Here is an 11,661-nt window from a genome sequence, read left to right as displayed (position 1 = left end):
AATTAACGTTTAGAATTTTTGCCAGCTCAACAGTCATTTTCCGATCACTTCAGCCACTTAGGATGTGAATGTGGATTTACCTTGTTTGCTTGCTTCCCGTCACAAACAGAAGTGTAATTGGCATTGTCAGGCTTTTCTTACTGCCGGAAAGTATACCGATCAAATCACTTCAACAATTCCATAAAGCCACAATTAAATGGCCTGATTGATCACTGCCTATACAGCACACAAAATGCGTGAAGTGTATCTGTTTTGATGTGAAAAGCAAAGTGTTTTAATTAAATTTATTTTATAGATGACCATCCTCCTAAAACCTCTCAATAATGATAAATGAATACCGTCAACCAAAACCTTTCGATACTTTGATTTAACTACATGTCACTATCAGTTTATGAAGGAGTCTATTTTTGTGTTTTACAAATTTTCATTTATCAGAAAACTCTCCTCGATATTAAGGAACACACAGTGCAAACACATTATGTGATGCTTCAGTCATATGCATTTAGTTCTCTAATCACAATCATTATATTTACAATAACTTAAAAGACAAAATTTTATGTATGAAATTTACAATTAACATTCACTTTGATATGCAAAAATGCATAGCCATTAATCTTGGTACTTTCAGTCAAATTGAGGGATGTTCCACATTAGAACTGTCCATCTGCAGGCAGAGAATTCAGCAGATAAATTTAGAAATTTTACCAAAAACTTAATACAGCACTATATTAGAAACTTAATGACAAATACAACAGGATGACACTTCAGTGCTGAACATTGAGAGAAACATAGTGCATTTCTAACATTTAATACAACAAAATTCACAAACATATCATACATTCATTATAATTTACACTTCATTGTAAAATCACACATTCATAGAAAACTCTACATTTTTAACAGTATATACACGAGATACCCGAACAGTTTGAATGTATAGAACATTTTACATCCCAGCTCCTTAATCCACTTCCCTATCAATTGTTTGTCAGAAGAGAAAGGGTTTAAAACATGTCCAATCATAGCATGCCGAGACCTTTTTAAAACACGAGTGTATGAAAATGTACCACTAAGATCATTCTTTTTAGAGGACTTTAGATCCTTAAAGGAAGAGATGAGACACTGAAATTAACACTGGAAATCCACTCAAATATTCCATGGAAGGTACAAATGATACAGTATTTTAAACTGTGAAGTGCAGGAGCTGAAAGTTAAATCCTTATGAACAGGAATGTGAAGAATACCAATTTCTTATTGCATTTGTCCGATTCCATTTCCTGCACTCATATACATCACGTCCCCAGGTGATATCACGACACACCTCCCATTTTCTTGCTATCGTGGGTACTGGAAAGTACCAAAGCCAAGGCCTACCCCACGATGTGTGTGGGTTGCTACTCTCGCTACCTCATACTGCATCTCCATGGAGTTGAACATTTCTTCTTGCTTCTTGAGAATTTCATTTCCTTCTGTGCCTGAAGAGCCAGAGCTTCCTGCAATTGAGAAACATTTCAACTGTCATATTGCCACAATACCAGAATGTCTACCAACTAGTTTTCCCCTCCTTTATCTTAACAATGGACTGTATATATGACACACAAATACCTCTAAGAAATAATTTATATAGAACAGTTTCAAAAAATTAATGAGAGTTATATTTCATAATTCATCCATAAACTGAAATTTGTGAATTCAAGTAACAGTCTATCATTAAAATACTTGTCACTCTTCTATTGGTAAGTGTGTATCTTGGTTAGCTTGATATGTAGTGTACATACCTTGTGCCGTATCTTTGATCCCCATCAGCCTCTTAAACTTGGCTGTCATTTTGCCATCTTGGTCTTGGGCAAATGTAGTTCCTTCCCATTTATTGGTAGATGTTTGTGGTGTTGACGAATCTGATTTTGCAGTAGAAGTTGTTGCCTGTAAAAAAGGACAACACAAATTTAAACAGGAACAGCAAATATTTCAGTAAATTATTTCAAAACTATCTTTAAACGTAACTGGAACAGATACAGCGTTTCGAAATCCCTCTGATAATGTCATCTTAGACCACATATTATTGAAATTGTCTAATGCAGCTCGCATTAAATAAATGCATGTCACACAAAGTACAGTTATTGATAAACTGAGAAGAAAGGTGCTATAGTAGAGATGGCATAATAAGATCCCCGACAGTACTGTTGTCAGTTTTCAACTGCAAAGTGCTAATGGCTACAGCTGAAAACAGTAGCCATCTACTACTGTACTGTGACAGCACTGAGGCATTACCATAGAAATGTTTACAAAAGTGCATACATTACTGGTTAAGGAAGCTGCGTAAATCTGCTACACCTAGTCCACTGTAACTTTCAGGGATCACCTTATGCTGACTCAACTACAGCTGTGATCTTGCATATCAAAATTCATTCACAGGAGCCACTGACTCGCAGACAGACCCAAATTGTGTCTGACTCACTGCCTACTATACGCAGTGAGTAGCAATCTATCCTTTTCATATTATTGTTATTCCATCCTGGACTTTCCATTGCTTAAAGTTCACCTAGAGCGATTTAGAAAACTTCACAATACCCCTACACATACTTAAATCACCACTAACGTAATTAAAGTCTAACATTCTTTTGACAACAATATCAGTACCCATAATCTTGTGGGAGGTTAAAAGACTATGTTGTATCACTGGCAAAAATCTGTTCACCCAAATGCACTTCTTCTGACTCAAGGGCCACCTTTAATGCCGTTTATGGTTTAATTTCTCTCACATACGTATATTACACAATATGGCCTTCCATAAAAACAGAAATGACTATAAAGCAAAATGTGGTATCAAATGATGAACAAATGCACAGAACTGAGCAACTAATATGAACTATCACTTTGGAAGCCATGGGTTTTGAGAAAACTTTTTACTCAGTTTCAACAAAATCTGTACAGGGAGCTCATGAGAAACAAGGCATGATTCAACCTAAAAAGAATGACGAACCTAAACAAAATCAACATTTTCAAGGGTGTTCAGGGATATTTTCTGGTATAAGATAGATACGGTTTCTTGTGGTCTGTTATCCAGTAATTATATTTTGTTTCATTTCTTACCACAGTTTATCTTTGAACCTGCACTGCACTAAAATCATCTGCAGACAGTGCAAATGTTGACACGAAGCACTTTGTCTCCTATTTGGAAACAAACTTGTTGCACTCACTCACAGTAATAACTGTCAACAACAGTAATCCCCACTTTACTCTTCATCATCGAGCATGCCTTCAGTACTGCTCAGACTTGCTCCAGGTTTGTTTTTTCAGACTACGTTAATTGCACATTAACAGTGATGATACAGCAGTATGGATTGGTTTAATGGTGAAGAGTAGTTGATATGCAACTTGTGTGGGAGTTCACTGAATGTAATGGAAGAGCAACACTATTACACTATGCTCAGTCATTTCTAAAGTACCAGCAACTGAATCTTAGTCCGTTAGAATCAGAGGGTTGTGGCATTACTCCGTGTTGTGTATTGTACCTTCTGTAACTAAGTATTACAGGCTTTTCACTGTTCTTAAGATATTTTCGCAAGAAAACCATAACTGGCAAAACAAACTGTATAAATCATAGTTACATTATTACTCTGTAATGAGTCACTGGATATAAAGGATATCTTACTCAAAATGTTGTTGTTGTTGTCGTCGTCTTCAGTCCTGAGACTGGTTTGATGCAGCTCTCCATGTTACTCTATCCTGTGCAAGCTTCATCTCCCAGTACCTACTGCAGCCTACCTCCTCCTGAATCTGCTTAGTGTATTCATCTCTTGGTCTCCCTCTACGATTTTTACCCTCCATGCTGCCCTCCAGTACTAAATTGGTGATCCCTTGATGCCTTAGAACATGTCCTACCGACTGATCCCTTCTTCTAGTCAATTTGTGCCACAAACTCCTCTTCTCCTCAATTCTATTCAATACCTCCTCATTAGTTACATGATCTACCCATCTAATCTTCAGCATTCTTCTGTAGCACCACATTTCGAAAGCTTCTATTCCCTTCTTGCCTATACTATTTATCGTCCATGTTTCACTTCCATACATGGCTACACTCCATACAAATACTTTCAGAAACGATTTCCTGACACTTAAATCTATATTCGATGTTAACAAATTTCTCTTCTTCAGAAACGCTTTCCTTGCCATTGCCAGTCTACATTTTATATCCTCTCTACTTCGACCATCATCAGTTATTTTGCTCCCCAAATAGCAAACCTCTTACTACTTTAAGTGTTTCATTTCCTAATCTAATTCCCTCAGCATCACCTGACTTAATTCGACTACATTCCATTATCCTCGTTTTGCTTTTGTTGATGTTCATCTTATACCCTCCTTTCAAGACACTGTCCATTCCGTTCAACTGCTCTTCCAAGTCCTTTGCTGTCTCTGACATAATTACAACGTCATCGGCGAACCTCAAAGTTTTTATTTCATCTCCATGGATTTTAATACCTACTCCGAACTTTTCTTTTGTTTCCTTTACTACTTGCTCAATATACAGATTGAATAACATCGGGGAGAGGCTACAACTCTGTCTCACTCCCTTCCCAACCACTGCTTCCCTTTCATGCCCCTCGACTCTTATAACTGCCATCTGCTTTCTGTACAAATTGTAAATAGCATTTCGCTCCCTGTATTTTACCCCTGCCACCTTAAGAATTTGAAAGAGAGTATTCCAGTCAACTTTGTCAAAAGCTTTCTCTAAGTCTACAAATGCTAGAAACGTAGGTTTGCCTTTTCTTAATCTAGCTTCTAAGGGTCAGTATTGCCTCACGTGTTCCAATATTTTTACGGAATCCAAACTGATCTTCCCCGAGGTCGGCTTCTACCAGTTTTTCCATTCGTCTGTAAAGAATTCGTGTTAGTATTTTGCAGCTGTGGCTTATTAAACTGATTGTTCGGTAATTTTCACATCTGTCAACACCTGCTTTCTTTGGGATTGGAATTATTATACTCTTCTTGAAGTCTGAGGGAATTTCGCCTCTCTCATAAATCTTGCTCACCAGATGGCAGAGTTTTGTCAGGACTGGCTCTCCCAAGGCTGTCAGTAGTTCTAATGGAATGTTGTCTACTCCCGGGGCCTTGTTTCGACTTAGGTCTTTCAGTGCTCTGTCAAACTCTTCACGCAGTATCATATCTCCCATTTCATCTTCATCTACCTCCTCTTCCATTTCCAAAATAGTCAGAAGATACCCACGAAGATTATCCTACATTTTGCCTGTGCGGTTCAGGCTCACCTTTTATACGTTAAAGCTAAAGCTTCCACCACACCTATCAGGATAGCAGGAAACTACAAACTTGAGAAAAGAAAACAAATAAACAATGAAGTTTTAGTATCAGCTGATGAGCATCCCTATTCGTCAGTTGAAGATAACGGTGAGACTGACAGTAAAAAAATAAACAGAAGAGTAAAAATAGGATGGAGTGCTTTTGACAAACTAAATACGGTTTTAAAAACAAAGCTCCTACTATGTCTTAGGAGGTAAGTTAATAATTTTGACTTATGGCTGAAAGATACTTGACTTTTAATGCAAAAACCACCCCCAAAACTGAGGGTTACTCAGTGAGAAATGGACAGTGATGTGACAACTACGTCCATTTGCTACCACTGACAGCAGAAAATGCGCTGCACTCCCCAAACATCAGCAGCCAGAGAAGCTCCCATCAGCTAGTATACCATTGCTTTCTCCAGCACCCACATTGGTAACTCCCGTTTCTGCTCCTGGCCCCACTGTTGAGAACTCGGCTCTAGCAATGCCACACTGTTTGCATCCTTAGCCACCATGCCTCATCGGACTTTGCCTCCGTTACTATAGTACAAAAGGATTTCAATAGCCCTTCCTGTGTGCCATTTTAGAGTCTTGTTTCCTGGAAAGACTAGTGTGGTTCTACTACGTCTGTTGCCAGATGATCAGTCTCCCCTCACCCCAAGCATCAGCGCTGAGTTACTGAGCGTGTGTAGTAATTATCAGTGCAGTGATGTGACAAGTGAGTGCAAGAAATGTGATGCTATTTATTTTACTAGTGTCACATCTGGCCATTTTGACACCTGTTCATTGCCAAGTGCGCAGAGAGGTGAATTCTGTCCCGACTGGGCTAGTTCTCTTCACAGCCAGACAAGTCCTTTCTTTTAATCTTAATTTTGCCTTGCACAGCAACCAAATATCTCCCTTTTATCTGCTTCAGTCACAGATGAGTAGGAACACTAGCCAGTGAACGGCCCATCTGTCCTGGAAGCAGCAGGTTCTGCACTGTGATTTTAATTCGGTATCACAGAACCACGTTTTTTTTGTAAGTAACTGCCAATAACTCGGCCATTATTATTTACGGTGTACAGGCCCACATCATGAACTACTGTGGACCTTCACAGTTGCCAAGTGCTACTGTTCTCATACTGGCCAGGCATCATCATCATCATCATCATCATCATCATCTGGCCGAATTAGGTAAGCGCTGTTTAGTCAACAGCGCCTCCAGCACATCTGTCAGCTACAGGTCCTATTTCATTATATGTGTTGCCACAATGAACAGCTGGAATCTCCCTTTGGCGAGAATCTTTCAGAATTCCTCCGCCTCACCTGGCCATCCAGTGCCCATCAGAACATTCAGCACCACACCATGCATTACACTGTTACCACTCCCCCCCCCCCCCCCCCCAAAACAAGTCCAAAATTGAGCAGAATGAGTCTGAAGAGCTCCTTGCCACCAGCAAACTTCGCCCCTCAAAAAGTCTTTGGGCTCAGCTTTTCACCTCACCACCAAGCATGGTTTCTGCCACCCTTGCGGCAATTACTGTAAGCTCAACACCCGCATCATTCGCAACAGTTACCCAATTCCACTCCTACGCACTTACAGCAACACCATCTTGGGAATAAACTATACTGCGAAAAAGCCTTCGCCCAAATCCGGGTCACCACAGAGGACATAAAAAAGGCCATAAACAATGCCTTTCAGCCAGTTCAAAAGTATGTTTATAGCACCTGGTTTCCAGAATGCTGCACAAACCTGGCAAAGACTATACACAACATCCTACAAAGCACAACAGGTTGTTTTGCCTATTTAGATGATATGCTCTTCTACTCCAGAAACCCCAACGAACACCACCAATGTATCTGATGTGCTTTTACCTGTCTACAGAAAGCAGATATGATCCTCAACACCACAAAATATGCTTTTTTGGGACAGGCGAGGTTGAATCCCCTGAACATGTAGTCTTTGCTGCTGGCTCTCCTCTTCTCCCAGAGAAAGTATGGGCAGTAGCAGACTTTCCACACCACTTTCAAGGAACTCAGCCATTTCATCGGCATCAGCAACTTTCTCTGATGCCATTTGAAGGACGTCGCTGCCACTTCATGGCCCCTTACTACCACAGTTCACAGCAATCTGAAGAAAGGCAATAAACTAGTCCCGTGTACCCAGTCCATGATTGAGAGCTTCAAAAAGACAAAATGAGACCTCGCCAACATTGCCCTTTTCACCCCCCTCCAAACCACCGCCCTCCTCACACCAGTTACGGACGCAGGCCAAACAGCTATGTACAATGTCACTGGGGCACAAATGACCAAAAGCTCTCCCATAGCATACGAAGCTGTTTGGTATTTCTACAGTCACATCCACATATACATTTAAACACATATTCCTCAAGCCGCTGCACAGTGCGGGGTGACCTTCAGTCAAGGGATGTGTTGTTTATACAGACCTCTGCCCCCTCATCACCAAATTCTGTAGGAAAGATCTGATCTCAATCTATACCTGACAGTTTAGGCTACAAGAGCGTATCATGTAATTCACTACCGGCACCCAGAATGTCACCAGCATTGATAACATTGTGGAGGATTGCCTTTGTCACTCCTGTGTCGTCATCCAAACATTAGATTACAATGCTCTAGCCACCACCCAAGAGCATGACCAGGACCTCAACCACTCCCTTCTGGTCTCCGACACCATCTTCAACCTCCATCCCCGGACCTCAACCACTCCCTTCTGGTCTCCGACACCATCCTCAACCTCCATCCCCATACCCAGCTCTGATAACAAAATCTGGTGTGATGTGTTTGTAGACCCATCGCAACCTGATGGGCCCGGCACTCACCTCCTACCCCTTTCTCCCCCAGCTTTCTGAAAATCAGCCATTTACCACATTCATGGTCTTGCACACCTTGTGTCGGAACCTCTGTCACCTTCAAGGAACAGCGCTCCATCTAATTGGGCATTCACCGCGACTACAGCAACAGTGGATGTAGGTGCCCCAAGTCACATTTCCTTCCATGCAATATCAGTCTGCACATGCACATGTCAACATTGTTGTCCCACTGCCTTCTTCCTGTAGCTATCAACATATGTCGACAGTTATCAACTGATTTACATGCTGGCTGGCAGCCATTCATATCCCCAACTTTTCAGTCAAAACTGTTTACGCAGCCTTCTCTTGGAACCTGGGTGTCCCGTTTTGGATGTCCCTGCCACATCACTCTAGATCACTGGTGCCATCTCCTTGCTTTGGCGGACACCTGTGACTTTAGCACCCATTGCACTGCAGCTATCACCCTGCAGCCAATGGCATGGTAGAACAGTTCCACTGCCCACTTCAAGCTGCCCTAGTCTGGTACTTTTGTACACAAAGTCGACCTGGAAACTTTGGCTCATATACGGACAGCCAATTGCCATCCTTGGCTATTTGACGGAAGCAGTACCACTTCCTCCCAACAGCATCATCCCAGGCTTCAGCAATAGCTCAATGATTTCATGTTTCAGCTGTGATCAACACTCCCACAGCGAGCAATGCACTTTCATTCAATGTGACCTCGCAGCATGACCCATGTCATGCTTTGGACAGACACATGCCTTGCCCATCCTCTCACCAGTGACACCACTCACACCAGCATAGCAAAGAAAATCCGCGCAGGTACCTCTTAGTACAAGTTCCACGTCCTACACCACCCCCCCCTTTTTTTTTGCGTTTCTAGCAGTGCCACTGCCACAATGATGCAACCAGGCCCAACATCGTCATCACACTATATGTTGCTCCCTTGCCAGCACTTGACACTGGGCACAATCACCCCACCCCCTGCCCAGCTGTCATCAAGATGCCACCCCCCCCCCCCTCCTCTCTCCCAGCAAGCACTCTCAACCAGCTTCAAGCACCTCCTTACCCTATCACTGCCAATGTTATCCTCTTGAAAGGTGGGCACTGTATAGCGACTCCCTTCTTTCGTCTCTACTGACAGCAAGGGTTGACACACTGCAGTTGCCCCACATTGGCAGCCAGAGAAGCCCCTGTCAACTATTGTACCACCACTTTTCTCCAGAAACCATGCTGGTAATTTCCACCACCTGTGACTCTTTGATCTCCACGATTTCTGGAAGCCATGCACTTTTACCTGTCGCCACCAGTTTTTGTTTCCACTCTGACATATGATGAAGCAACACCTTCTGGCCACAGTCATGAGAACTCAGCTCGTACAATGCCACGTGGTTTGCATCCTTAGCCACTGTGCTTCACCAGAATTTGCTCCAACAGTAGAGCTTCATATTCAGTTTTCGTTACCATAGTTCTCTCACAGTCTGGTGAGCAAATGGATTTCTTCTGAATCTCCCGTGTACTGTTTTAGAGTCACGTTTCCTTGGAAGACTTTTGTTGTTCTACGTAATTTGATGCCAGACTTTTGTTGTTCTACATAAATTGATGCTGGATGCCCAGTTCATCTCCCCGGTATTAGCGCTGGGTTACCGAGCGTGTGAAGTGATTAATCAATGCAGTCACATGATGAGTGAGTGCTGCAAGTATAAGGTGGTATATTTTACTAGAATCACATTCAGCCATTTTGGCACCCCTTTACCACCAAATGTACACAGAGATGAATTCTGACTCCCTTCACTGCCAGACGCGTCGTTTCTTTCAATCTTGATTTTGCCTCCTACAGCAATGTAATATCAGCCTTTTATTTTCTTTGGTCAAGAGTGAGGTACGAACACTGAGCTTCCAATCTACCTTGGAAGTAGGAATCCTGCACCATGATTTTGACTCCATATCCCACAGACTCATTTTTGGAACTATAGATATGAGGTTAACCCAAGGATATATCCAGTATGTTTTTTTTTATTTTGTGTCTGTTCATATTTGTTGTATCAGTTAGGCCCTGAAATAAAGTTGGAATTACTTTTGTAGAAATCAGGGCTGAGTTTTATTCCTATGCCCATAGTGATGTGCCAACTTACCCATGTTTCCCCTCTCAGTGTAATCACAGTATTATGTTACTTACATAATTGAGTTGGTGCATCTGTTTCTAGCATTTTTCCATAAGTTTAAGAAACACAACAGATACACATAACGGAGTCTTTAGTCATCAATAATATATCCTCCTCCACTATTTACAACAGTCTGCCAAAACCAAAGTAACTTTTCAATTCCATGACTGTAGAAATCACAGTTTTAAGGGGAAGAACTCATTGAATCATGTTCAGAGCATATTTTCATCTGGAAAGGAAGTTCCTTAAAAATTGGTTGATGGAGAGTGGAAAAGGTGAAAATTGAAGGTGCAACATCAAACGAATAAGAGGGGTGTGGAATGACTCGCCAACCCATTGCCTATATGGTTTTCTCTGTCAGTTTACCAGAATGCAGGCGGGTGTTATGATGGAGTAGTATCACTTCACGTGGTCTTCCTGGTCATTATTCTTGCACTGTATCTGCAAGATATCTCAACTGTTGACAATGAATGTGAGCAGTGATGGTTACACCTCGGAAGCAATTCATAGTACACCACACCATCGCTGTTTCACTAGGTGCATAACATTATTTTTTTGGATGCATGCAGGTCTTTATACAGAGAGCTGTTGCTTTGTTTGGGCTCACGCAAATGACATGTGATAGTGGAATGATTACAATTCTTCGCATTTGCCAGTTCTGAAGTACACTGATGTGGATCATTGTGGATTAATGTGTTTAAATGATCTTCATCAAACCACAAAGTCTTTCTGAGCATGGAAAGTCACTAATCTCAAAATGATCCTCCATAAAACAAGAAAACCATGTGCTCTGTCCAATGGCATTATCCACATACATGAAGCAAATGTTTCTGGCTGTCTCTGCTGCTGTCACCCCTCCACTGAAAAACAGTTGAATTTGTCAGAAATGTTCCGATTTTAGCACTCCATTTCCTAGCATCCACAGTTTCACACACTATCTTGAAATGATAAAATGTAAACTCAAATAGTCAGGATTAAAAGTTATGACCTGCAAGTTATATAGCGTAGTTGAATTTACTGAATATTTTTAAGTGCTTTGTGTTTGAAAGGAGTGTGATAAAAGTTAGTGCAGTGACCTTTTTTGACCTTTTTTTGTTCTTAACTTTAATGTGAACTACTTTTTACATGTAATATGTAACATTAGTATATTTTATATTGTGTACATAAACCCTCCAGTCATATACATTTGCTTACTCTTCCTTCTATATTATCTCAAGTCTTTGAATTTTTCTATTCTTTTTCAGGAATTTATCTGGCTAAGTTCACTTGACAGAAAAGTGTTTTAAGTAGGCATTGAAAATACAATATGAAGAAATCAAAACATGGGTGAACCAAACATCCCGATTCATTTTGTTATGTAAGTGGTGATTTCACGACAAGGAA

The 11,661-nt window shown here is 41.1% G+C and overlaps 1 protein-coding gene across 3 annotated transcripts in view; it reads right to left on the bottom strand.

The window, feature by feature from the left end:
• Positions 1-481: 481 nt before the first annotated feature.
• The window catches only part of LOC124711949 (arginine/serine-rich coiled-coil protein 2-like), a 60,909-nt gene continuing 49,729 nt past the window's right edge, over positions 482-11,661 (bottom strand). For all 3 annotated transcript variants that reach the window (XM_047242216.1, XM_047242217.1, XM_047242218.1), the window contains 2 exons: positions 1,779-1,923; positions 482-1,493 (listed from right to left, as the gene is read on the bottom strand). In XM_047242216.1, the coding sequence (XP_047098172.1) occupies positions 1,336-1,493; positions 1,779-1,923 (303 nt within the window). In that variant the 3' untranslated portion in view covers positions 482-1,335. The remainder of the gene's footprint in view (positions 1,494-1,778; positions 1,924-11,661) is intronic.

Source organism: Schistocerca piceifrons, chromosome 8 (assembly GCF_021461385.2).
Source record: "Schistocerca piceifrons isolate TAMUIC-IGC-003096 chromosome 8, iqSchPice1.1, whole genome shotgun sequence".
Classification (NCBI taxonomy): domain Eukaryota; kingdom Metazoa; phylum Arthropoda; class Insecta; order Orthoptera; family Acrididae; genus Schistocerca; species Schistocerca piceifrons.
Note: the sequence above shows the minus strand (reverse complement) of the source record. Positions and strands in the feature narration are given on the sequence as shown.